This window comes from Perca fluviatilis, chromosome 24 (assembly GCF_010015445.1).
Source record: "Perca fluviatilis chromosome 24, GENO_Pfluv_1.0, whole genome shotgun sequence".
Lineage (NCBI taxonomy): Eukaryota > Metazoa > Chordata > Actinopteri > Perciformes > Percidae > Perca > Perca fluviatilis.
In genome coordinates, this window is record NC_053135.1 from 9037757 (window position 1) to 9064904 (window position 27148).

The 27148-nt window shown below is 40.9% G+C and overlaps 3 protein-coding genes across 8 annotated transcripts in view; 2 read left to right on the top strand and 1 right to left on the bottom strand.

Moving 5' to 3' along the window:
• Positions 1–1399, top strand: part of appa (amyloid beta (A4) precursor protein a) — a 31814-nt gene extending 30415 nt beyond the window's left edge. The window contains exon 15 of the mRNA XM_039793814.1: positions 90–1399. Within this exon, the coding sequence (XP_039649748.1) occupies positions 90–191 (102 nt within the window). The 3' untranslated portion in view covers positions 192–1399. The remainder of the gene's footprint in view (positions 1–89) is intronic.
• A 2945-nt stretch (positions 1400–4344) lies between these two features.
• Positions 4345–7090, top strand: atp5pf (ATP synthase peripheral stalk subunit F6). Its single transcript, XM_039793695.1, is given in 6 exon segments — positions 4345–4371; positions 4374–4421; positions 4423–4440; positions 5037–5206; positions 5668–5792; positions 6985–7090. Coding segments are annotated over 6 exon segments (417 nt in total). The 3' UTR covers positions 7014–7090.
• A 6187-nt stretch (positions 7091–13277) lies between these two features.
• jam2a (junctional adhesion molecule 2a) lies at positions 13278–26176 on the bottom strand. 6 transcript variants are annotated; one of them, XR_005638388.1, is made up of 11 exons: positions 25748–26176; positions 21125–21190; positions 20815–20925; positions 19849–19998; positions 19550–19737; positions 19204–19306; positions 18373–18477; positions 18172–18187; positions 15723–15794; positions 14532–14668; positions 13278–14283 (listed from the first exon to the last, which is right to left on the bottom strand). XR_005638388.1 is itself a non-coding variant. In XM_039793254.1 (11 exons), the coding sequence occupies exons 1-11, from the start codon at positions 25794–25796 to the stop codon at positions 14245–14247; spliced, it is 933 nt and encodes a 310-aa protein (XP_039649188.1). In that variant the 5' UTR covers positions 25797–26175; the 3' UTR covers positions 13278–14244. The 6 variants fall into 6 exon arrangements, 4 of the variants coding, with proteins under 4 accessions (XP_039649188.1, XP_039649189.1, XP_039649190.1 ...); XR_005638389.1 differs by having other exon boundaries at positions 18172–18184; positions 25748–26175; XM_039793254.1 differs by having other exon boundaries at positions 14532–14565; positions 25748–26175.
• Between the last annotated feature and the right edge of the window lie 972 nt (positions 26177–27148).

The window sequence follows — 27148 nt, forward strand, 5'->3', positions numbered from 1 at the left end:
GATTGTTTGTTTGTTTTTACATTTGTACACACCATATGATTTTTTGTGTGTGTAACCTCTATCCCACCCTCTCTCTGGCTCCCCTCCAGGTGGATGCTGCCGTCACCCCCGAGGAGCGCCACCTGTCTAAGATGCAGCAGAACGGTTACGAGAACCCGACCTACAAGTTCTTTGAGCAGATGCAGAACTGAGGAGAATGTCATATGTACACACATACACACACATAAAAGAAAAACACACAAACATCTCCCACACATCAAGCACCTCCCTTCCCTCTCTCCTCCTCCCCCTCCCTCGACTAGTCCCACGTCTCCAAAAGGCGGTGTGGCTTAAATCATCGAGTGACTGGAATAGTCAGTTACGAGCAGACCGAGTGTCTGTAGCCAGGGTTTTCTTTCATTTCTGCCTGTGCGGACACTGTGGCCAAGCCAGTTTGCACCATGTTTGTTCACTTTATCAGAGCAAGACTCCTTTTTAATTAATGAAAGGTGTTTTTATAGGTTGCTCCGTCTGGGCCTGCTGATGTATGGGGGGAAAAAAAGCCCCGCCCAGTGCATCGACACAAACCCACTCTTTGGGGAAAGAAGCGCTTTCTCTCCACACTGATTCAGGGCCAGTGTATAGTTGGGGGTTTTGGTGTGGGACGGTTTTAGGTGTGGACTTGTGTAGGCAAATCTGACCACTGATCAGTGGGATTTTTGGCGCACATTGACCTGGGCCTCATTTACAAAAATGAATTGCAGAATCGTTATTTCAAATCATTATTCAACTTGTGGACATATTCATTAGTTTCTCTCATATTCTTTGTAATGATTATATAATGAAAAATGGGCTTAAATCAAGCAGCATGATTTTTCTAAATAAGGCCCAGTGTTTCCCCACCAACTGCACCACTACTGCACTCAGTCTACACTGGAGTATCCTCTCTCCCTCCTCCTCCATCCCTCCCTCCATCCTCTTTTCTTTGCGCATTCTTACGACAGCTGGGCTGTGTTAAGTCACACAAGGCTCTTAAGGATATTTGGAGATGCTGATGATAATTATGTTGACGACGGTAGTCATGTATTCTGAATGAGCGTTTTTTTATTTTAAAGGTTTTTTTTTTCTCTTTTGATTCCAGTTTTGTTTTTCAAAAAAGAATGAAAATGGAGAAAAAAAAGTCAAACCGATGTAAAGTCCTTTTTTTAAATTGCGTGTAATGTTACTGAAGTAATGCCGAAGTCTTAGCTGTTCCTATGTAGTGCATGACAACAATGACAACAGGATTTGGAAAAAACAAACAAAAAAACAACCAAGATCTTACCGCTGCTCTCTCTTGAGATCCTTTCTCACTTATAGATTGTCATTCTAGCAAGATTGTACATTTAGTATCTTCTCGTGATCACGTGACTTCAAACAATGAAATATATATATATATATATATATATATATATATATATATATATATATATATATATATATATATATATATATATATATATATATATATATATATATATATATATAAAATCTAGTTGAAACGGGCTATGCTTTGATATCATGTAAAATACACATTTAAAAGAGATCTGTGATTTTGGAATTTAAGTGTGTTCCTCTTTTCTTTTAACCATGCTACGTTCCTGAAGCTACAGGAGGGGGGCTGGCTTCATCTCTGTTTGTATATTATTCTCATTCAGAAATATATTGTGTTAAAAATCCTTATGCGTAGGGGCTCTCAGAAATCACCCCCTTATAATTTTTGTTTCATTCATGTTACTTAGTTCTTTTAAAAGGGCATGTTGTGGGTGTGAAGGTAGCGGGAAGGGAAATAGAAAAAATGGGAGGAATCTGGCATGGGGGATGGGTTAGGATTATCTCTGTGTATGTGTTTTGTCATTTTCAGTCTGGTGTTTTGTCCAGTTGTAAGCCAACGCTGTCTATTTTTTGGTTTAGTAATCATTTTACTGATAGAACAAGTGGAGTGCTGAGAGGAAATGACTTGCAGTTCCAGATGGATAGCCAGCCAGGCATTTTGTGTGTGTGTGTATATATATATATATATATATATATATATATATATATATATATATATATATATATATATATATATATATATATATATATATATATATATATATATATATGGATTTTCTCACTCCCCAGCACCTACCTTCCCCTCCCTCAATCGCCTTCCTTTCAGGCATGCTGCTCACCTCTCTGCCATCAACCGCACACTTGACTCCTCAGAGGCAGAGCACTGTCGCCGGTATAAAGATGATAGGCGTTTACCATTGAGAGAGCTGACAGTGAGTCTGGATGTGGAAACGGGGATAAAATAAATCTCAGCATCGTAGGCAAGAATCTCCCGTACATCCGCTAGTGTTAAAAGGTTTGACACCACCTCAACATTACATGAAAGAAAATTGAAAGAAATACAGTGTAACCTCTCACTCTAATAATACATCTAATGGTGAGTAAGATCTGTGAGGAAATGGTGTTCATATGGAGGCTGCAGTGGGGTGGGTCCTTGGTTTTCAGAGTGCACTCATTAGAAGCCCAACAGAGGGCAGTAGAGTAGAAGAGGAAGCAGGATTTTCTTTCTATCTTTTTTTTTAATTATTTTTTTTTTTTTCTTCCGTGGGTTATAAATTGGTTTTGTTTTCCACTGTGTAATATTGTGCAGGCCATTTGCATTGACTGGGAAAACGCTTTCTACACTGTATTCCATAATAAAGTTTTGAATGTACATACAATTGTCGTGTTTTGGTTTTGTTTTTTTACGATGTTTAATGCACACCTGGTTTCTTCATGCATCCTGTTTTTATTCTAATAACATGCGTCCATGTGTGATATTAAATCTCACACAAGTAATGATTAAAAAAAAAAAAAAATCCCTGATGCAAGAGGTCAGTCTCAGCAAGAAAACAACATGCATCAGACACTGCTAAATCCAGGTCATCCTGCTAAAGGTTAAAATACATGATTGAGGTGAACTAAATTCCATCCACTCTGTGTGATATTTTATTAAATTCAAAGTTGGAGATCGTGGGGGCAAAACTACAATCTAGTTGACTACCGCAGTCCGATTAACTGGTGTACAGCATAGTTTCTTAATGTGCGGTCACAGGCCAGTGGCAGCCCTCAAACATTTTGTGCGGCCCCTGAACATGACATGAAATGCATTGTATTTTAATCCTCTGTGGTCCATTTCAATACTTAAGCTGTTAATAGCTGACATTTAATACAGCGCTAGGCTACTGCGTCAGACTGCACCTCACTAAACAATCTGTCAGGTTAGGAATGGCAACTTGTAGGAAGCTACTGGTTGTATGACAACTACTGGCAGCCCGCAAGTGTCACAGGAATTACGTTCAATGCAGTGCTTTTAGCTTAAGTTGAGGATTTATGTGGACAACTCTGCATTTTAATGTGGAAGCGAGATGGAAAAGATATTTTGTTTTATGTCTGCACTTTTCCTGTGCAGCCCTCAATCATGCTGGCTCCCTAAATTGGCACTCAGTCATCAAAAATGTGACAAGCCCTGTTTTTTTTTTATGGCGGACTATACTATGACTTCTCCCTCTGCACATTCTAAAGGACTCTTCTCACAGACCACCAGACTTACGGACATATTTTCCCTGGGCCATTAGCATACCTTAGTCCAACAAACTTTGAATAACCCATGATGTTGTGCAATATGTTGACTGTCTTTCATAGAAAAACCTACTGGATCTTGTGCAATAATTACATTTATTCTTGTGCAATAAATAATCTTAATGAAGTGCAAAATGACATTGATTCCATTTGTTTTATTATATTAGAACCTGTTGTCGGCTGCAGATGTTTTATTTTTGTGGTGTTGTCCTGTCTTTTTATTACAATGATCGGGAGTAGCGCTCATTATTTCCTTGTATTCTGTACAGGCTTTTTATACTATAGTATGTCAGAAAAAAGGCATAGTGTAGTGTGCCATCAACAAAAGTCATACTTAACATAACTTGCAAAACAGTGAGAATTTTTAGCTACAATAAAGCTACTTGTGCCTTTTTTCCATTGACAGCGCAAATCCCAAAAGGTGAAATTATATTGAAAGGGACATGCGGGAAATTTACAAATGTGTGTAGGCCTAATAAGTGTAAAAAGTGTACATAAAAAAACATAATTAGTTGAATAAAAGAATAAAAATAACCATAATGCACTGTAACAATCTGTTGTGATTATGAAAAGGCAAAAAAAATAAAAAGCTAGTTTTTCTCTTACAAATCTTCATTCAAATAAAGCTACTTTGGTCGATTGGGGATAATTTGCTGTCATTTAGGATCAACCTTAATACGCGCAGCGCTGCGCAAAGTAGGCACCATTTTGATGACCGCGAACGCCTCCTTTTCACACCACATTACTCCCACAATCCACCGCGGTCCTCCACATTTGGATCTTGTACTCTTAAGTGTCAAATCCAAGGTGAGTACTGAGTTTTAAAAGAAACGCTATCTAGCATTTAACTCTGTATCTGTAATTACTATACATACTCATAAATACATGTTAATGTATAACGTTAGCATGACTTAGCTACTACAGCACAATAGACACCACTGTTAAAAACGTGTGAAGCGTCAGCTAAAGCTGTCTTAGCATTAGCTGTTATGTTAGGTGAACGAAGCAAACATTTAGCTAACAGTCAGACAGAATGAAAGCAAGCTCGTATAGCGTCGTTGTGCAAAGTAAGTGGACGTTTTCCCGAAGGTACTTATAATGTCGCAGCTGTATAGTATGTTGCTAACTCAATGCCATTCAGCTAACGTTAAGTATGCACTGAAGGTGACGGGCAGCTAACATATGCTAACAACTAGCGTTGGTGTACATTTTTAGCTTCAGCTAACCGTGGATGCACGTCCGGTGATGTAGTTTTCCAGCTCCCATCTAGTTAGCTATATGATGGCAGACATTTCTTCCTAATGTAATTTTAGGGTATGCCTTTCCTACTGATATGATAAAGAGACAGAATCGCAGCCGAATGTCATGATAACAATGTAACCCGAGGCATTTTGTTCCGTCAGATGGCACTTAACAAGTTATTCCAGCTGTCCTCCGCGCTGCGCTCCGCCGCGAGCCTGACCCTGCGCCGGAACATCGGCATCTCTGCTGTGCTCTTTAACCGGGCCAAGGATCTCGACCCTATCCAGAAACTGTTCCTGGATAAGATCCGGGACTACAACGCCAAGAGCAAGTCAGTTGATAATACACAACTCTTGTCATATTGCCCACATGAAATGGCCATACATTGTCCAGGCATAATGTTTAGATTTGGCTGATCAGAGTCCAGATTGATGGATCTAAACGAGTTCATCCTCTAGTCAATGGCATTGGCAGTTGTATTTATATAGTGCCTTTTCATTACAAGTGCTTACAGCATACACATTAAAACAACGCATTAATAGAAATAAGAATGCAATAAACACAGGATAATCAACAAAAACAACCGTAACATACAAGTGCGACCATACACACACACACACACACACACTATTGTGAAAAAATATGAACTTTAAATGCCCTTGTAAAAGCTACGGTTTGGCTTCTTAAGCATTTCATTTCCATCCTCGCTGCTTGTGTTTTATTTAAATGGTATCTTCACTCATCGCGTCACGCCCATCTCTTGGACATTATTTGATGCCTTGACTCTCTTAGGATTTCGGGTGGCATTGTGGAGGGAGGAGCTTCTTACCAGAAGAACGTGTCTGAAGAGGTCATCAAACTGCAGAGGCTATATGGCGGAGGAGACCTCGCCAAGTTCCCTGATTTCAAATTCTCAGGTCAGTTGGGCTTACTGTATGCTGGTTTACATTGTGTACTGTGAGTGTTTTTCTGTCTCCTGCCCTAATTTCCTATTATCAATTTAAGACAAATGAATGTTGCTTAGGTGATTGCGATTACAACGATTACAGCGTTATGTAGACCCTTGTTTAGAAAAACAATTTATTGTATTTATATTCTAGACATAGTATTGTAATGTTCGTAAACGGTTGTCAATATCACATTCTTTTAATGTAATTTTTATCTAATGAGTCATGGTTTTAACATTGACTTTGGCTTCCTGATGTACAGTGGAGCTTTTGAAGACTACGGTTGTCACGAGTACAAAAACAAACAATACAAAAACCAATACTTGATACCACAGCAAAAAGAAAAAAAGTCCTAGGTGGCATGCAACAAAGGATCATTTTTTTTTCTTTTCATTTTAAGCAGCAACTTGCCACAGTGCTGGTAAAGGGAAAAAGTCACTGGACACATAACAGACCATTTATAATAATGTGAATAGTAATTAACATTATTATCACCATTCTCACTATGTTTCCTCTACCTTGTACATTCTTTAGGTTTTTCTTGGTTATTGCTTCACTTGTAAACACAATAAATACAGTGGTCTACGTGGGTTTCCCCTGTATGAATACAAAAAAGAAATGGTATTAAAAAATGTGTACAATTAAAGGAGATCGTATCGATATAAACACGTGGTAATCAAAAAAGGATCAATACTTTTGACAAGCTTAACCCAGACAGCGTATTTCTTAACTGTTTGTAGTCCAGACTCTGTCTGATTTATCATCAGCTACACCATTGGAATGACAAAGTGCTTATAATTATGACTTTTTGATTATATGTTGTTAAACACATGACTTTAAGAGATTCTTTTTGCTATCGCACCCCGCATTGCCACTACAGAGAGACTGTGATTTGGGCTTTGTCTGTGTCTATATATAGCACAAGGATAGTGACACTTATCAAAGCAAGATGATTTTTCTCATTCCGTTTGAAATCTGTTCAAAAGGCTTTTCTTTTCTTTTTGGGCCTCACTGTATTTTTGATGAAGCTATATCTAGCTAGCTGCTACACATTGCTGTCGTCTTTGTCTAGATTTCCAATCTATAATATTATGTTGTATACTCATTTCAAAACTCGCAGAATTACTAATGATTCTCTCTTTGCCCTTTGTTTTTCTTCCAGAGCCCAAGCTTGAGGAAGTGGCCAAGTGAATGCTATCCATGTTGTTTATCTCCTACATGTCACAAATATGTTGTATTTAATAAAAATATAGTGGATTGAACCATGATGCACTGGTTGTCAATTAAGATGCCTCTGATGGTCACCCCCACGCTGTCACTCTGTTGTAAAGTGATCAATTATTCTAAAACCTACAGATGCTGAAGCTGTAGCCTGCAGGCAGACACTCTGATGACCAAACCTGTCTGCTGCTTTGACATTCATATTCAGAACTTGGTGTGAAGTCAGACATTCTCCATGGCTGTGCTTTTAGACGCAACCAGAATGCGTGTTTTTATTAAAACAACTTATTTGTAGTCCTTGCGTTTTCCATTTTGATTTATCTCTCGACAGCCAATCAGGCACAGAGCGTGAACACTAAATGTAAATTTGGCAGCAAAAATGGGGGTATGAGGTAAAATAATCTGTCAAACTTTTGAAATAAAGCTGAAATACTCCAGCTGTAAGCAGCAGTTAAAACAATGTTTTTTTGTGAGTTGTTTTTAAAGGTTGCTAAACATTTTGGAGTACCACTCCTCAGTACAATTGGAAGAGTGTGGTGTATGATGATGGTGTCTGTGATTAGTGTGAATAAGCCTGCACAAGAGACCGCATAGTAATAATGCTGTAAGCAGCGCTATCCCTACATCATCTACAAAAAGTTATTTTTGATGGCACAAATTAGAGCAGAATAACTTAATGGTCAAGCAACAGTGCAAGCCTGCAATTTTTTAATAGCACTTGTCTCTCCTTGAAAAGAAAAGAAGGAAAACAGCCCATACGATTCAGAAACTTGCACTCAAAGCATGTGAATACCTGACAGGTGATGTGTTAACAGGGAGCTGTCTTTGCTGTGCACTGTGCAGCTGCTGCTGCAGGATTCACATCAGTGCAACTGAGAGAGAAACGAATGCTTTTATTTAAGATCTTTTTTTCCAACAAGTAATCTGTAAGTTGTATTGACTGGGCGTGAGAATTGTCTTTTCTTTAAACTCACAGATCTAGATCTGAAGGTCCAACCACTGACGCCAGAAAAACTGACAGCACTCCTGAGCCACTGGCCTTCTCCAGACACACACACACACACGGGCTACAAACAGCAGAGCACATTTAAACATCCAGAAGTGATGTTCAGGTGAACTAAAGGAAATATATGACGCAATAAGGAAACCCACGGCGCTGTGCCTGACGTCATCAGCTGCAGCCTGTCTGCGTCTTTTCTCCAGCCGGGGCGTCAAGCATAAGAGTCCTCCGCCGTCGTCGCCGGCTCGTAGACATCTCGGAAGTCTGCTCTTCCAGCGTGGCAGTAAACTGGTGTGGGGTAAATTGGCGACATGTTCTCTTCAGTTACTAGACTCGTTATCAACCTGCACGTGCTCCTGGCTCACCGTTTAGTAAGTGACGTAACGGGTTCTGTGTTGTTGGTAGACTTTTACACGGTGTTGCTGTTTAAACGCTTGAGTCAGATTTACCGCTAACATGCTGCATAAAAGCTGTAGATTAAAGCTATGTAGCTAGCCAGAATGTGTTAGCCAGCACGCTCACAATCCACTTCCTTGTATACAACCTACGTCACGATGACGTACCTTCACCCCTTCATGTATGGTGTTTACACATCAGTCTCCTCAAACAAGGCAGATTGTACAAATTAATAGTTTGAATATACTAACCTTTAATTTTAATTGAAGACCATTTATATGAATTTATTATATTGTTAATTTGTATTATTTACAATTTAGAAAAATGTAAATTCATTTAATCAGTCAAACTGATAAAAGAAGGAGGAACCATGACATTTTTTTCACATAAACGATTTACTCGATGACTTGTGAATAATTATTCAGATTGTGGAGTAAAAGAAGCGAAACCCCAGTTTAAAGAAACTCAAACACAAGAGCCATGCATTGAAATATGTGAGTTAGTTGAAAGTATTTTCAGCAACGTGTACTTAAAGTAAAAAAAAGTAAAAGTACTGATTATGCAGAAGAATGGCCCACATCAGTTATTTTATTATATATTATTAGATTACAATAACTAATAGTAACTATATAATAGTCTATGCATAATCTTCTTCAAACATTATATTTGACTGCTTTTTAAGATGTTTTATATGCTACTAAATGTACAGGAAGTATCTAAAGTAAAAGTAGTCATGCAGGCAGAATGTGTATGTTTATTGTACCATATTATATTTATAAGAGCTTTATGCTTTTTTAAAGCAAAAAAAATGATAAAGAATAGAGTAGTATGTCTAAAAAGTGATAAAAAAGCCATGGTATAGTATGTAGAAAAAAGTGATAAAAAGCCATAGTATAGTATGTCAAAAAAATAGAAAAAAAGTCATAGTATTGAATTGACTGAAGATATACTAAGTTATTGTTGCATTATGTTGTTAATAAATGTTTTAAATTTGACAATGTAGTGTGGTACATTGAGAACAAATGTCAGATATTATATTGCATACAAGTCTAGTCTAAAAATGGCATAGCAACCTGTGCTTTAAAAAGAAAAGAAGTGAGAATCGAATCAAACCGTGACCCTAGAATCGAAAATGTAATTGAATCGAGGATTTGGAGAATTGTGACACCCCTAGTATGTACTTATAAAAAAGTAAGCAATAATTGTATGTTTTATGTCAAAATCTATGTAAAAGTTATACAAAATGTCTAAAAGTGTTGTTACAGTTAAACTGCATTCCATAAAAGTGGATGTACATGTTTTGGGTGTAAAACCTTTAAATAAATTATCTGTCGGGATGATGACCCATGACCTGCGTTTCCTCAAACCAGCGTTCTGTCACACTGAGCTATCTCCTCCAGTACTAAAAGCCTTTTCCGTAATTTCGTGCTGGGAGGTTGGTCGGGTGGCGCGGAGAGTGTGCAATACTTGGAATTACCCTTCCAAGCGCCAGCGTATGTGCAAACACTTAGATAGGACACACATAGGAATAGACAAATACGAAGTGTGAACAACAATTAACTGTACCAACAGCTGATATGTCAGCTTCAGGAATAGCTCACTGAGATAAGCTACTGACTCAACAATCTGGGGTTGAAGGATCAAATCCCATGTTAGTCTTGACAGTTTTTCAACTCTGAAATATGAACAATAAATACAACTTCCAACCGAGATAGAGTATCAGAAGAGATAGCTCAGTGTGATAGAACACTGGTTAGAAGAACACAGTGGTTGTGGGTTCAATACTCACGAGTAGCACACCTTATGATGAGGTTCATCACCCAGGAATACGAGGTCCTTCATCCAGGAGACTGGGGTTTGTGTCCTGTGTGTCATGGAAAAGTACTTTCCAAAACCCAACTGTCCTCGGCTCCATAAAGAGGCCGAGGACAGTTGGGATTAGGAAAGTACTTAACCATGACATGTGGGACAAGAACCCTGGTCTCCTGGGTGAAAGGCCAGAGATGTACTTATGACACTTAGAGAAAAAATTCATTGTTGCAGTCGGCAAAAGGTAAGGTGCGTTGCAACCCCAAAGGGGTTGCAACGCACCGTTTATGACACTTGGGAAACCCCAATGCCGCCCCTTCGGGGCGGCATTGGGGTTTCCCCCTCTGGGGTGGCATTGGAGTTGCTGGTGGGCACTGCCCCCTTGGGCACCACCCCCTTCGGGGTGGCGCCTACCTTACCTTGCGCACATCCTACTGGGGCACGCTGGATGTGAACCCGGGTCTCCTGGGTGAAGGGCTGATGCCTATTCCACTCTGCCGCCACCTCAGCCGCCACCTCCAGCGAATACAGTACGCAGTTAAGACGAACTGGTGGGTTTAGGGAAGAAAGAAATTTTCTGTGAAATGCAGGATACAAACCCATCTCCTTCAGGGTGATTGAACCCAAGACCTGTGCGTCCTCTATCCAGCGTTCTATCACGCTGAGCTATCTGATCTGAGACTCTGTGCTGGTTGGAAGTTGTATTTATTGTTCACATTTCAGAGGACAGTAGTTGAAAAGCTGTCGAGACAAATGTGGGATTTGATCCTTCAACCTCAGATGGCTGAGTCAGTAGCTTATCTCAGTGAGCTATTCTTGAAACTAGAAGTTTCCATTCTATTATTTGTTGTTCAAACTTTGTCCTTGTAGACTAATTGATTTCATGTGACAAATAAAATGGATTGATTAATTGGTTGGTTGCTTGATCTGCTAATTGAGCTGTTAATTGGTTGATTAATGTATTATTTGATTGGTTAATTAGTTTATTACTTAATTGATTAATTAGGAATAGCTCACTGAGATAAGTTACTGACTCAACAATCTGAGATTGAAGGATTCAATCCCACTTTTGTCTCGACAGTAAATAATAATAAATACATCTTCCAAAGAGAGCCTTCCCAAGCTTTGCGTAGAGCTCAGCAAGCTAAGGTGAAGGTTAAACTCTCGTGAAGACTGGAGGTTGAGGGTTCCATCCCTCTGTGGTGCTGTCTAAAATCTAAAACTGGAAGGAGAAAAAGCTAACTTGCATTACCTTGACCACTACAGTGAAAACTCATAGTGAATTAAAACGTGTGTGAAAGTTTGGTTGGTAAAATACCGCCTATCACCTTTCGGCTGCTCATACGTGATCACTGTGACTAGTGAGTTACTTTATTTATCTTGGATCTAGGAATAGTAACTGTAGTTAGGGGTCCACACAAAACAAACGTTTGACACAAGTAACCAGTGGACTACACAATATTTTTTGCATCGCTGTTTTCGACATACTATAGGCCTACTATGGCTTTTCATCACTTTTACTCTGGCACTGGCTCACACCCAGACCTCTCCAACAAAGGGTACCTTCACTTATTATTTAGATCTACCAACATGGCATGTCCTGAATTATTCCACTAATCACAATGCCAGAACACCTAATATGTGAAATTAGTTACAGACCAAACATGGGTTAATTAACCACTGCAGAAACTATCAATATATCCACACATCTTTAAATCACTGGGTAAATGATTTACCATTGCTAAGATTATTAAACTGCTGCTGAACGTATTACACAGCAGAGATTAATTGCTGTAACAAACCATATTGAAGGTTTTGTAAGGTTGTGTAGTCTGTACAGTAGGCCTGTTATCATACAGCAAGGGAAACAAGCAACAATCATTGGCAATTTAACTACAAGCTACTTTGTGATATAAATACATTCATTTATGAAACTCTACAATGTTACACCTCTTATGAGTATTGTCTTTAGCTGTTGTCGTAGCCTATTTGATGCCAAACTACACGTTTTATGTCATATTTCATATCTCCAGATACAGTGCAGAGACTTACTTTTTGGTTTAGAATCGGAAGAGTGCACCGTTTTAACGAAGTCCTCAATGCCAATGCAGGCCATCCAGAAGCTTTTTAATATATCATTGTCTTTGTAAAATAAATAAATAATTATTATGAATCAACCTAGCCTTGGTCTGTGTTTTTAGCCTGACAGCTAACAGCTTGGCCGTTTCAAAGGGCAGAGGACTTCAGTGCAACCGTAGCCCTTCCAGAAGTTTAGTAATCCGGCGTGGTACTTCTGTGACTTCTCACAATAATTTCATAAAGATAAATCCACGACTGAACAGTTATTGAGTCACCTTTTGTATGAAAAAGCTATCTTTTCTTTTACCCGTAGCCTCCGCCATCTTGGCTGCTGACCGTCTTGACTGATGGCTTCGTCAACCAATCACATGAAGTTTAGGTCAAGAGACAGGGCGCTTTCTCAGCCAATAGATAACCCTAACCTGATACAAGCAGGTTTTGTGTGTGTGTGTGTGTGTGTGTGTGTGTGTTTTTTTTTTTTTTTTTTTTTTTTTTTTTTTTTTTTTTTTTTTTTGTGTGTGTGTGTGTGTGTGTGTGTGTGTGTGTGTGTGTGTGTGTGTGTTGGAAGCAGACACAGAGGGTGGATAGAGTGGGATTTGGCCTACTGATGTCTAATAGCAGACAGAAAATGCATTGGAGATGACACAACTAACTTTTTCAGGATAAAACTGTATGGACCTTTCTGGGAAAAAATCTAAATAGTTTTATATTTTTATTAGTAACAGTGTTTATTTTTGTTTCCTCTGATTGCTAAAAGTTGTTCTGTGTGATTACAATACATATAGTATTTTTTCAGTTTTTACGTAACAATTCATGCGGACATCCCTGCGGCATACATATCCTTATAGCCCAGGTTGTCCTGAAAAAAGTATGTCTAGAGCCTAATTGCGCATAACAGGGTTGAGGTTATACAAGCATTAATAATGCAACAATAATGGCAAGTATGGTTTTGAATAGAAAACACTTTTATTACAGATACACCATTCAAATAAAACTCTGAACAATCCATACACACACTGTCTAAAATCAGACACTCCATTTTTGATAAAACATTGATAAACAGTGGCACAAAATATAAAGACAGAAAAAGTAAGGCAAGTTCTTTACAAAAAAAGTGTGATCCATAGATAAATATGACAGATAAATTAAAAAGGCACAAGGTATATATATATGTGTGTGTGTGTGTGTGTGTGAGAGAGAGAGAGAAAGAGTGTGTGTGCATGAATATATATATATAAATATATAAAGACCATGCAGGCACATCAGGATGGAATGGGGTTGGTCTCAATATAATTGGCTGGAGTGGCTTCCTGTTCTCCTGGACTGGCTTTGTTGGTTACTAACATCATGAGGGTCTTGTGTGGCACTCTGGCCCCCAGGAACCCCAGTGTTACAGAAGACAAAACATTGGCAGATGCTGAGGTAAACCACATTTATGTTTGAGTAGATTGAAAGCAATGCTTTATCTATGGCTTTAAGAAGAATTTCCCTCTTTTAAAGAACATTTAAGTATACGGTCAGTCTTTGGTATAAAAAAAAAGGTAGTTAAAAACATTGGCCATTCGCTGAGGGAAGAAACAAAGTGTGTACGTAGAAAGCTCAAGTTATCCCTGGATCATTCAGAAAGGATCAACTGGAATTTCAACATATGACCACCAGGGGGGAGCAGAACGTCACACAACTGTTCCTTATCCCATAAGAGCAGAAAATGGCACTGACTGAGGCGACCCACATAGTACAAAGCAAGAGAGTAAGAAGCCTTGCCATCCAAAAGGAGCGGTACAGGGAGAAGATTGAAATTAGCATGAATTGGACGATGGAGAGCTCATTCAGAGTCCAGAGAGAAAGTTAATCAGATAATCCAGTGTTTGGCACCTTATCGTAAGGGTGATGTGTTCTCAAAGGAAGGCCAGCTTCTTAGAGCATGAATGACTGAGTGTGTTTGAAATCCTGGGGCTGAGGGACACAGGAAAAAAGAAAAGAAAAGAAGCATTAGCATTCCATTGTTTTCTTGTGATCGTTTCAGAATTATGGCTCTCGAGGCGACGGTGGTGGGATTTCAATCAAAAGCACAGCAACATTCATTAGGTAAATATGAACAGCTCGCGCTTAAGTCAGCGCTTTACTTATGTCCTCCACTCAGAGCTTAACACAAAGGGGGAGTAAGGGAGGAAGAGGACAAGGGAAAACAAAAAAACACTTACTTCTTGGGGCGGAGGGATGTAGTTGACATTGGATCTAAAAGACAAAGACATTGGTAAGCACAGTGGACAGTTTGACACAGTCCTAAAGAAGAGAAGAAAGTGGAGGCAGACAGCTGGATCCTGAGTCAGATCTTGCCCTGTAGAAATAATGCACATCATACACGGCAAACCTCCCACTGGGTAAAAAGGAAAGTCAGACTCGGAACTCTCAGCAGCTAAACGGGGTTATATTAAAACGGAGGTGAGGACTGTGAAAGGAAAGTGTAGTTCAGCGTTTGTGACAGGGCATTTGATTAACAGTCGACATGCACTCAGTCACCAGTTTATTAGGTACATCTAGCAAAAACTCATGCAGTCTAATACAACAGTCCTATAATAAATCAGACTTTTCATGAAGGTCCAAATGTTTTACAGAGGCGTTGATTTAACTCATTTTGGAGGATGCCGTTGAAATGGTTGGCATTATACAGAGAGGTCTTTCTGTTATTTAGCCTACCTTTAATAATAAAAAAGAAATAGAAACACCTGCCAGTATACAGTTCAACATCATCACAAACTGCAGCCTCTAAATGTCGAATCTACTACTTTCCAAAACACATTCAACAAAAACAGTCTAACCTTCATGAAGGTAGGGTTTATTGCAGGACTGTTGCAAAAGACCACATTCATGTTAACTAGATGGACCTAATAAAGTGATGCGATGTGCGAAGTGATGTGTATGTATGCAAATGTACACAGAATGTATGTATCTACAGTCACTGGTTCTTTGCTTGTCTGTTTATGGAAGCAAGAAGCGGCCCAAATAATTTGAATCTTATGCACAACTGAAAACCTAACTGTAAAAATGTGACTACTGAATATTTAAAGAAATAGTTTGACGTTTTGATAAAACTGCTTGGGCTGCTGTCCTGTCAGGCAACCAGCAGAGACTCCAAGAAGTCACTGCACTTTAAATATATATCAAGATAACTGACTGAAAAAAAAAATGGAACCTGATCAGACACGATCGCTTATAATTAGTACCTTGATGTTTGATAATGATATTTGCCAATATGTCAAAGTATTCTTTTAAGTAGGCTATTCATTCATGGTACAATGTCCCAATTAGTTCTTTAGTTGGCTGTAAGATTCACATTATAATGGCTCTTCATTGCTTCCATATCTGTCTGTCGGCCTAAGAGTCACACTCACGTGTCCTCAGTTCTGTGCAGGGTTTGGCTGCTGATGTGGGCTGCACCATGACACTGGGAGATCCAAAATGACCTGCAGGGGTCAGCATGATGGCTTTCAGAAGGGTTAACAAGAGGGGGTCATTTTGGAGTCGCACTGCACACCATGCTTTAATGGGTGAGTGGGTGGGGGGTTTATTAGTATGAAGTCTGATGTGTAAGGTGCCGTCGTAACCCTAGTTGTAGACTCGCAAATGAACCCTCGCGTAACGACCCTGAATATACAAATTTACAATACAGAAATCCAGTGGTGGAAGAAAGGATTGAGATCGTTTACTTTAGTAAAAGTACTGATACCACACTGTAAAAATACTGCTACAAGTAAACGTTCTGCATTGAAAATGTTATTTAAGTAATAGGATGTAAGTATCATCAGGAAAATGTACTTCGAGTATTGAAAAGTAAAAGTACTCAGAAAAAGCCTCACATTTTAGAAACTGGAAACAAACAAAAAAGGGTCAAAAAGAGCATTAATAGTGTGAAAAAAGGGAGGAAAGTTCGATCATTTCAGCTGGACTTGTAGGCAGTTATATTGTTGGGTAGTTTCATTTATAATAAAACATCAGATTTTATAAACTGCATGTGTTTTGTGTGCAAAACTCTTAATTTGTAAAGTAACTAGTAACAAAAATGAATGTAGTGGAGTGAAAAGTACGATATTTCTCTGTGATATGTAGTGGAGTAGAAGTAGAAAGTTGCATGAAAAGAAAAGACTCGAGTGAAGTACAAGTACCTCAAAATGTGTTCTTAAGGACAGTACTTGAGTAAATATAATATCCACCACTGCAGAAATCCTGTGCACAAGTTTACAGAACTGGGGTTACGGCAACAAACCTGTACTGACATGCAGCCAGTCCTGATGCAGCAGAGCTGAAGGCAATGCTGGAGGGAGCAGGTCAAGTGGTGAGCCAATCACATGCAGCAATCCAACACCCTAATATACAATGTCTACATTCTGTGCAACTCTTTTTTACCGCCTCTCTTTCAGGTTTGTATTATAGCAGTGGATGTCTCCTTTAAAATGCACACACACACGTATTGTATTGTTTTAAATAACTCATAAGTTCACTCATATTTACACAGTGTTTCAATTTACACTTATTGCGACGATTTCCCCATTTATTTACTGCTGTTTACAATATGTTCCTATGAATAACAATAAAAAAAGAGGTTTCTTCAAATATTTCATCTTAAACACTAGCTGAGAGAGATATGAATATGTAATGTAACCATCAGAGTACAGTGACACTTTGTCACTGAGCTTTAAGATCCTAAAAACTAAAACGAGACTTCACTTGTGTCAAACAGCCCAAATGTTCCTTTTCCCCAACAACCATCGGCTGTAAGGAGAACTTAAAATCGGACCCTGGTCAGTGCTTAGCATGATGTAACATCCATCCATCTAACCAGGTCCCCTTGACCATTTTCTCTCTAAAAGGCAGAGCTAAATCCTAGACCTGCATTCCTACTTTGTTAACTTGTGCCTACTTTTGGTGCATCAGATATCATGTCACATCGTCTTTGAGTCTTTGTGAAGAAGCCTGTTCTATAAATAGGAAGTTGACACTGACAGCTCCAGTTAGCTCAGTGGGATAAGCATCAGACTTTAACATAGACAAAGAGCTTTCGCATCAGCTTCAAGGAGAGCTCCACAATGACGCTCCATCAAACGCTGCGCAGTAACAAGCCAGTAATCAAATAACATAAAGTCAAGCGAATTAGGCCAGTCACATGAGGACATGCATTTACGTCTCTGTGGTTTCTGGCTCAACAGCCAGCCAAGCATCAAAACGTCCTTTCGCCCACTTTTGTGTGTAACTGCACTAACAGCCCTCTGTCATGCCACAGTCTCAGTCTTCAATCTCTGCAACATCGAAATAATCCATTTTCAAATTAACCGTCCAATCAGTTTAATTGCTTGCAATTCCTTCTACTGCCAATAATTTCCTCCTCGCTGATTAACAGCCAGTAATTATTCCATACTTATGTTGCACTGGTTGTTTCTCCCCCTTTAAATGTCTGCATTTTGAGATCATCTGTCTTGCTACACTTTGATATGATTCCAACAGCTGTGTGTCTGCCTGGAAGTGGCAATCATTTTGAGAAAAAAAACAACAACAACCTTTTCCCATGGTGTTTACATCTGTTGGCGCCAATCACTGAATGAGTAGAAACACAGGCACGGCTGTGGCTCAAACACACACACACACACACACACACAACACACACACACACACACACACACACACACACACACACACACACACATATAGACACACACAGCCACAGCTGTCACTCTATACAGTCCTGACTCAGCACACAGTCTTAGTGCAACAACACCGGCCCCCCTCCTCCATCAATCTAAAGTGTGTTTGTTCACATCGATGTTAATGCAATCACAGAGCTCTTACCTTCCTCTGTGTCCTGCTGATGGATGAGACAGGAGCATGTGGGAGAAAACAGAGGGAATGTCAGGAGTTCTTTTTTGGAGAAAATATTAATTTGATGCACTGATAATGCAGTCAGAAAACATTGCTTATTCGATTGAGAAAAAAAAAATAATAATAATAAACACAGCAAAAAAAAAAACCTAACTAAAGAGACAAACTCACGGCTGAAGAAACCGTTGCGGTGCAAGAGGAATCCCCCGCATCCACATACGATGACGAGGCAGACCACCACCACTGCTGCCACCACGGCCGACACGTTGACGTCCTCTGGAGGGGAGAGGGGGATAGAGACTGACTTATCAAACTCTCCATTTTATTTTATTGAAGAAGCAAGTCACAAAGATGCAGTGGAACAGTGGTCACCATACAAACAGTGAGGCCATATTTTAGTGCAACTCCGCCTAATGCCTTTTCCTGTACTCCAATAACATTTCCTATAATTTATTAAGTGGGTAAAATGGTTGTCTGCATTAACCTAGATTACATTACATTACTACAGGACATTCTATAATGTATTAGCAAGCTGAAGACCTTTCCTGAGAAAATGGCATCATTTTAGACCATGTAATGTGTGTCAAGAATTGATGCAGTAGCCTTACAAATTTTTAAGTTCCCACATAATGGTCATTTCTGGGTTCATGCTTGCATTTTGGGTTTCCACTACAACATGTTTACATGCTTTAATGTTCACAAAACACTTTCTTTTTTTCTTATACTGTCCGTCTAAACATGCATGCATGAGTAAATAATATTAAATGAAATGGCATTTAACTTTTTATAATATGGGAGCTTTAATTTGCTTTGTAAAGATGTTTTACATTTTAGAAGCAGGGTGACATTAAGTTTTGTAGGTTTTTCCTCTCCACTGGATCCCTGATTTTCTCCAGCACTGAAAGGTGTGGGGAAGAGGCAGTGAAAGAAGTGTGGACACAGACACACGGACACACAGACACACACACACACACACACACACACAGACAGACACACACACACCTATCGTCATGTGCTTGCCCTCGCACTTCTTGGGCGGTCCCACTCCGTTCGAAGCCAGGCAGCTGTATAGACCGGTGTCGTCTTTGGCTACAGCTCTAAACTCCTGCAGAAAAGACAAAGGGAAGAAGAAAACGTTTTTGAGGATAGCTTCAGCTGTTCATTTTTTTATTTTAGCATCTGTTCTGCTGGAGTGTCCTTGAGCAACTAAACACTACCTACTATCAATCCAAAGAGCGCTTTCGTCAAATTTTCTAAAAAACCCGACATGATACTGCAAGGAGACAGTGTAAACTATTACACAGTTCATTTGTCCTTGTTTCCCTTATCAGCACAAACGCAGACTCACCAGTACTCCTGTGTGCGAGTTGATTAGATAGGTGGCGTTGGCGTGGCGTGGCTGGCTGATTGGCTGGTCATCCTTGAACCAGGAGTATGTAGCAGGCGGGATGCTCTGCTGGTCCCTACAGCGCAGCTGCACCACTGAGCCTGTCACTGCCGCACTGGGGATTTCGCAGGACGGGGTGTGTGGGGGCACTAGAGTACAGGACAGGGGAAGTGTTACAGAAACGTGAGCAAAACCAGTAGAAACAAATCTCCCACACATTTAAGCTTTCATTTTTTGGAATCGTTGTCTCTGAGTCGTACCCAGGACTTTGAGCGTGACGTTGGTCTCGCCCAGGCTGACGGTGTCGAGAGGAGCGCTGATCTCACAGCGGTACTCCCCAGCGTCGTCCTGAGTCACCCTTTGCAGCGTCACCGTGGCCCCTTCGATGGTCGCCCGGCCCTCAAAGGGAGCTGAAAGAAAGGACAGCAGGTCAGGAAGATCAAAGAGGAAAAGTCTTGCCTGGCTGCGGGCTAAAGCCACTATGTTTAAATCAGTATATTACATTACTGACACCTAAATATGAGACATTACAATCAGATTATAGTAGAGCAACAGACTTCATGATATATTATTATTGTTAAACTGTCTATAAAAATGAATTGAATAAGCCCCAGACCTCCAGGAGCCCTTAAAGCCCCAGTTTACACTATAGTTAAAGAAACTTGGGAGACTACAGGGTCCATTTACTGTATGTATCAGCATGCATGTACTGTAACAGCAAATGTGTTGCCCCAGGGTCCCCTAATCGGATAACCCAGCCACTGGGTGGAAGAGTAGGTTTTCATGAATTAACTAAATGCTTGTTGACATTGTGAAAGCAGTAACTCTTCATTCATGCCACCTTTTAAGCCATCCTTAGCTGTGAATTAGAGCTGACAATGAAGAAGAGGCTTGACACATTTGAGAAAATTGTCAGGCTAAGTGCGCTGTCTTTAACAGAGACTGACCGGGTGAAAGCTATGTATGATTTATTATTTATTCCACCTATTAAATCCACATCCTAAACCACAAAGGAGAGTGATCAAGGATACAGGTTGGATAGACAGGTTAAGATTTTATGCCTCAACACCACTGACACATGCTCTGACTGTGCTAAATTATCTCTTATAGTTTGTCCATTATTCCTATCTCACTCGTATCCACTGGCATGTGGCAAAACCCTTCAAGGCTGGTACTGCAGGCTGATTAAAACAAATGGCTTGTTTGACACTCGTGGGATTTTTTACCTCTGAAGTGTCCATCATAGTACACAAAGGAAACATCTTTCCCCTTCTTCTTCCACTCGATGCGCGGGTTCTGGTCTTTCTCTGTGTGGAAGGTACAGGACAGCACCGCATCTGAAAAAGGGAGCCAATGAGATATTTATGGCAGAATAGCAAAGACTTCAATCATTTGCATTTTTAACTGCTTGGTCTATTTATAGCCTTATGGTTTATTCTGTCAGAGAGAATCATATAACACATCAACTTCTGAGATAAAAAAAAAAAAAAAAAAGACTGACGATGAGGCGGCCTAGGGCTGCTTTTTCTGCCTCACCTGAGAACTCGCGCACCTCCACCTTGTGTCTGTTGGTCGCCACGGTAACAGGAACGGAGGGGGAACCTGGTAGTGGTGGAGAAGAAGAGGGGAGGGAGAGTGGGAGATAAAAAAGAGAGGGGTGAGAGCAGTTCAGAACGCAATATTGCTTGTCATCCATTAGGGGGCAAGGTGAATTGGGTAAAGTGCTTCACGTTGCCCGCCAACTGCAAGAGGAGAATGCTTAATGGCTGTCTTTGGTCGACTGTCTGAGGCAAACACAGCCAGAGTCCTTCTCCAGGAGATTTTAGGCAAGGGCAGGATTACTCCCTCCTCCGCTTTAATCCAGCAGGGTTAAGGAGCAGCCCGCCATATGTTAATTTAAACGCAGGTTAGGACACGGTCACCAAGCATTTCTCCAGAGGCTTGTCCAGATTAACCTGATGAATGGGGCATTAGCAGAGGCAGACGGCGCACTGTCCGGGTTTCTTTTCCCTGCTGTCTGCGTGTCACTGATATCCAGCCTCCAAACAGGAAGAGGAAGCCAGAGCTGCCCTTCCTGTGTGCTGATTGGTTTATGGGGCGGATTATTTTCTGGTTCTCCTGTTGTTAAACTTGGGTTCAACGGGGTGAAGGTTACTTATGGGGATAACAGGTTACAAACATGCACACAGCAAGAACCGTAAAACAGTCTCTGCTGCGGCACGGAAGCCTTTAACATCTCCCAAAAGTCTGCAACTAAATGAAGTAAAGTGAAAAACTGATTTTTCGATGCACATGCATTTTTGAAATTACATAATAAATGTTGAATGGGCCTCAGGGGTACTTACTCAGAACATTAAGGGCTATAAAAAAATGTGTAACAAACTTTTATTCCAGCGTAATGAAGATGTCCCCTTCACATATTCCTGAAAGCAAAAAGCTTAATAACATCCCACAAAACACACTTTTCCTGTCATTGTTTCTGCAAATGGCAGATCAAAATATCACAATTGTAAACTAAAAAAAAAAACAGGCTGAAATTACTGTGACCAGTTTCCTGTTTGTCAGTAACGTCCTGTGTGGGCCCCATTGTTAGTGGATTACTAACTTCCAGAGGTTTTCTCCTGTGAAGGGAGAGGCAACATGGAAGAATGGAGGGCAGGCTGAGACAAAGGACAGGAAGTGTGGAAAAGAACAGGGATGACTATGTTGGATGACTATACAAACTGTAGCTTAGACCCAAAGGTCTCCCTCGCTCTTATTTCCACGAAAACAGCTTTTTTTTTCACCTTTAATGACAGGAAAGCAATGAAAGGGGGGAAGACATGCAGGAAATCGTCCCAGGTCGGACTCGAACCCTGGACCTTCTGCGTCGAGGCATGAACCTCTGTATATGTGCGCCCTCTCTACCGAGTGAGCTATCCTGGCCACGAAAACAGCTATTTTTAAATTAGCTTTTAAATAAACAACAGCCTATTCAATAATAATGCCATCTGCCAAATGCAGCATAACACACACTCAAGTTTAAAAAAAAAAAGAAGCTTTTCCTAAAGTTGGCTCAATTTACACACCAGCATCAGCTTGGTCAAACTTTGAGCTAAAGGAATTAAAACTGCACACACTCCCTCCAGATGTCCCTCTTCCCCTCGCTTTGCCATGTGTTGACTTGCGGCAGTGTAACAGGATTATTGCCGTAGCCTTGGCTCGTGTACCTCGACACCCTCTGAGGAGCATTGTCTCGCTAAATGACGAACAAGACGAAGGGGGGGGGAGATACAATGAGATTAAAAAGGGACGAGGAGGAACGACAAAGGAGACATGAGCGGCCCTAAGAATAGAATACAAATGAAGTGGAGTGGAGGAGAGTGAGGCGGGTGGAGGTTGGTGGAGGGGGGCAGAGATCTGCAGTAGCATGGCTAAAAGAGAGAGAGAGAGCGGGATTGAAGGTGAGGGAGATCCTCTCAGACAGTAGGACTGTGAACGGGAGAAGCTCTTGTCACATAGTGTGACACCAGGCCTGCTGCCACCTTGAAGGGTGTCTCTTTGAGAAAAAAGAAATGTAGCTGGGCTGACAACATGCCCACACTTTACCGCTGCACTGACTGACACACACACATAAAGAAATGAGCAAAGAGGCTCTGCATGGGAGGTCCCGCTGCCCCTGTGTCGTGTTCCACTGTGCTCTACTACTATGAACACTGTCAGCTTCAATGGCCTCAATTAACTACAAAGGCGTCGAGGCAGACAATGAACACATGGCCTGTTCAGATCATTTCACCACTGCATGGTGGGTAATGTTAATATGGTGCAGCTTCCGAGTAGTGCACGCTGATTTCAGCTCCAGTTAGCAGACAGCTTTGGACCACCATTGGCACCTGAAATTGGCTCAAGATCCATGCCAGACTTGGGCCGCTGTTGAGCCGAGTATTTTTTGGCCACCTGAGTAGCTAGCAAAATTGAAACATATATCAACAAAAAATGGCTCAGTAGTTTGCAAAATAAAGATTTGCTATTAGAGAGCTATTTTAGCTAATGGTACCCTCTAGCCAGCTGAGTCGGGCTGATTGTGGCTCAACATCTGCACACTTCACTTTGAGGACTGATCCTTGGTCAGGCATTTGTAAGTGTGGACTGATTTGGACTGAGAATCAGCTCCAGATAGTAGCACATGGATTTTGCCCAAGATTCTGCCACGTCACTCATCATGAGTGAGTCCAGTGTAGAGTAGCTATCAAAATTGGTGGCCTAATAAAATTGTATATTGTGTTAGTTTGACTACACCAAAACGTATTTTTGACGAGTATGAATCACAAACTAAAGTGGCTGTCAAAAAATTGCTTATATATACTTTATTTTATTTTTTTCATGTGCGCCACAGCAGCAGGTCTCTAATATTCCTCCAATATGGCATCAGATATGGCCAGTAAGGTAATTAAAATGCTTCTGCGATGGATCTGTTGTGGCACTGAAGCAAAGAAACATTGAGACAAAGGCTTCAACACAGACAAGCTTACAGACAAAAACACACACACACACACACACACACACACACACACACACACACCTCGTGCGTGGCATCAACATCAACCAAACACTGCGACAGCTCAAACTCACAGTGGGACGGCCTGAGCAAAAATAGAAAGATGGCACGCTCGCTTCTTGGCACGCAGCTTTACTCTCATTACGTGGTGCGTACAGAGTGTTACAGAGACTAGGGTGGGTGTTTCCAGGGCTGGGCCGAGGTCAACAAGCATGGCGCAGTAATAATTAAGGCACTTATTAAAATTAACAGGACAAATGAAAGAGGAAGGGAATGGGCTCATAAGACATATCCTGTCTGGCTGTGTGATGTAGATAACGTTCATGGCACACACGTTTCAAGGGTGTCGGGGTACAGAGAAAAACAGGGAGGACTGTGTGTGTGTGTGTGTTCTCCATTTGAACAAAGCCTCTCTGTATGACTGTAACCCTGTGAGCAACAGCTGTCTCAGGCAGACACGGTGTGTGTGTGTGTGTGTGTGTGTGTGTGTGTGTGTGTGTGTGTGTGTGTGTGTGTGTGTGAGGATGAGATGGGGGATGTTAGGTCTTGCCACAGAGACCCACCCAAAACATTTCCTCCTGTTTCTTTTTTTTAAAATACACTCCACAGGCGTTCATTAGAGCTGAGGCAGATTTGAAGCTGCTCTGTTGCAAACTGTCGACATCTATCTGTATGCCAGACGATGAGTGATTTCTGTCAGGTTGTCCATAGCGGACTGGACACACACACATACATACACCTCTGTAAATGTGTGGCCTGACAGGTGGCAAAATGTGGACAACACAGAGTAAAATCTGCATCACTCACTCTAACTGTCTCATCACATCCATCTCACACTGCTACTGCTCCCCTGGAGTCCTAAAGGCACTTAGACTGCTTTCTCTTACCCATGAGTGAAAGTTAGGTGCCTTTTTGCAATTTAAAGAAAAAGGGTTTTCTCATGTTCCTCTCCACTTCTATTTTCTCATTTCGTTCCACCCTTCAGTCTCCTGGTAAAGTCCCTGCTATGAAAACACCTTATCACGAGAAAAACTGTTTGAAATTTCTGGTGGTACTTCAATCGTTGACCTCATGCACGGATCAGTCACTTCTTCTGCCAAAACGGGTGCCCCCCTGCCACCACCATGTCGCCCACACCCTTTTGTGGCACCCCGCCAAATACAACTTTGTGGCCAACTTGTAGGAAGCCAGTCTGGCTGCAATAGTCACCCCAGCCCACTCTCTCAGAGGGGCTTTAACTGAACTGGGGAATTACACTCAACAAAATAAAAGTCCAAAATAAGTATTTATACGTTTTTGTATTTAACTTTAAAACTGTAACTCTGCCACTAAAAGTTTCCCTGTAAATTCACAAAAAAACTGAAATAAAACCACTATTTTGAAAAATGAATCACTCGTTAAAAATGTTTAAGATTGTTAAGTCTAGAGCACTTAATTAAATGTCAATTTTCGCAAATGATAGATCCCAGGGGTGAGCTAAAATAAAAAAAATATTATAAATAATGAATGACAAGACCAGTTTACTCATCTGTTTCCGAAGCTTTATCTCACGAAGAGAAGTATGGGAACACAAATACTGACAGTTAGTTCTCCCGAATGAATAGTTTCCATTTGTCACTTACATTGCATCAGTAAAATAACAATAAGAAGATACAGGGACGTCCCCTCCATTGTCGTCCACAACTCTGGCTGAGTCTTGTCTTCCCTGGACGGAGCGAGGAGGCAGATCCCGAGCCTCAGCTTTCTTCTCGCACTTGTTCACAACTCTCCAATAATTCATCCAGCTTCCAGGGAATAAACTGTTCTCCAGGGGGAAGCGATCGGACCGGACCGGCCCGGCGCGGAACGGAACGGAACGGAGCGAAGCGGCGCGGAGCTGCTGGCAGGGGAGCGGATGAGCGGACGCACCTCCGGGACTGATCGGTCAGAGACTCCGGTGTCCTGGCTGAGAAGTCTGGCTGTGAACGGCGTGACTCGGTTACTATGAAAGACGCGGATGAACGTCCTCTCTCCCCCCTCGTGTGTGGTTTCGGCGCTGGTAGAGGTGGAGATGGAGGGGGGGGGCGGGGTGTGCTTTCAGACGAGCAGAGCGGCGGAGCGCCGAGAGCGCAGCGCCGTGTCCAAGACGCGCACTGCACGACCAAATGGCCACATAACGGGAGTCAACTGGGTTTGGCAACAAGGTGTGGCACTCATAGCCCGAGAAGGACCCGCTGTGACCCTAAAGTTTGTTTTTAATATTACTGGATGGCACAGACTGAGCCTACAGATGTATTTGAAAGCCACATTATGGAACATTTAGTCCAAATCTCCCTCCAAACAGAGGTCTGATTTCCTGTTTCTAATGATTTAGGGACTGATCAGGTGCGGATATATTACAGTTCATCTTTCTTTAAGTTTGCAAGGTCCCTTATATTACCTAATAATACGAGTTTTTAAGTAACTAATGGCTTTATTTAACAAATGTACTACCTTATGTTATAACGCATTAACAGATATGTCTGGATTGCCAGGTTGTAAAGAAAACACCCTTTGACTGATACATTTGATATATGGACCATAAAGGCCACTTGCCTTCTGGAAAGGGACTGCCAAAGACCCCCACCAAATTCCATTTATTAACAGCTTATTAAACCTGTTTTAATGAATTACCAAGATGAATAACTACAGTATTACCAGCAGATTGGCTAAACAGCAAAAGCTTTTCTCACAACCTGGCAACCAAAAACCTCTATAAATAATTGATACCAATTAACAGCCACTGAATACAACATTTTTTTTTTAAAGGGTGCCTTATTAAAAAGTGTTACTGTTATATTGATAACAGGCTGCATTCATATTTTGCGCATTGAAGTGTATGAGTTTTTTTTTGTAAGTCTCCATGTAAGCACTTCAACAGGCCTCTCAATTTTAGATTGAAGTTGAATTATCCTAGCCTAGAAATCTAGACGCACCCTAGTGGCAGGAAAATTATTTTGCAGCCAGGGGGTCTAGGCACTCTCCGTTGACTTGCGAGCTGGAAA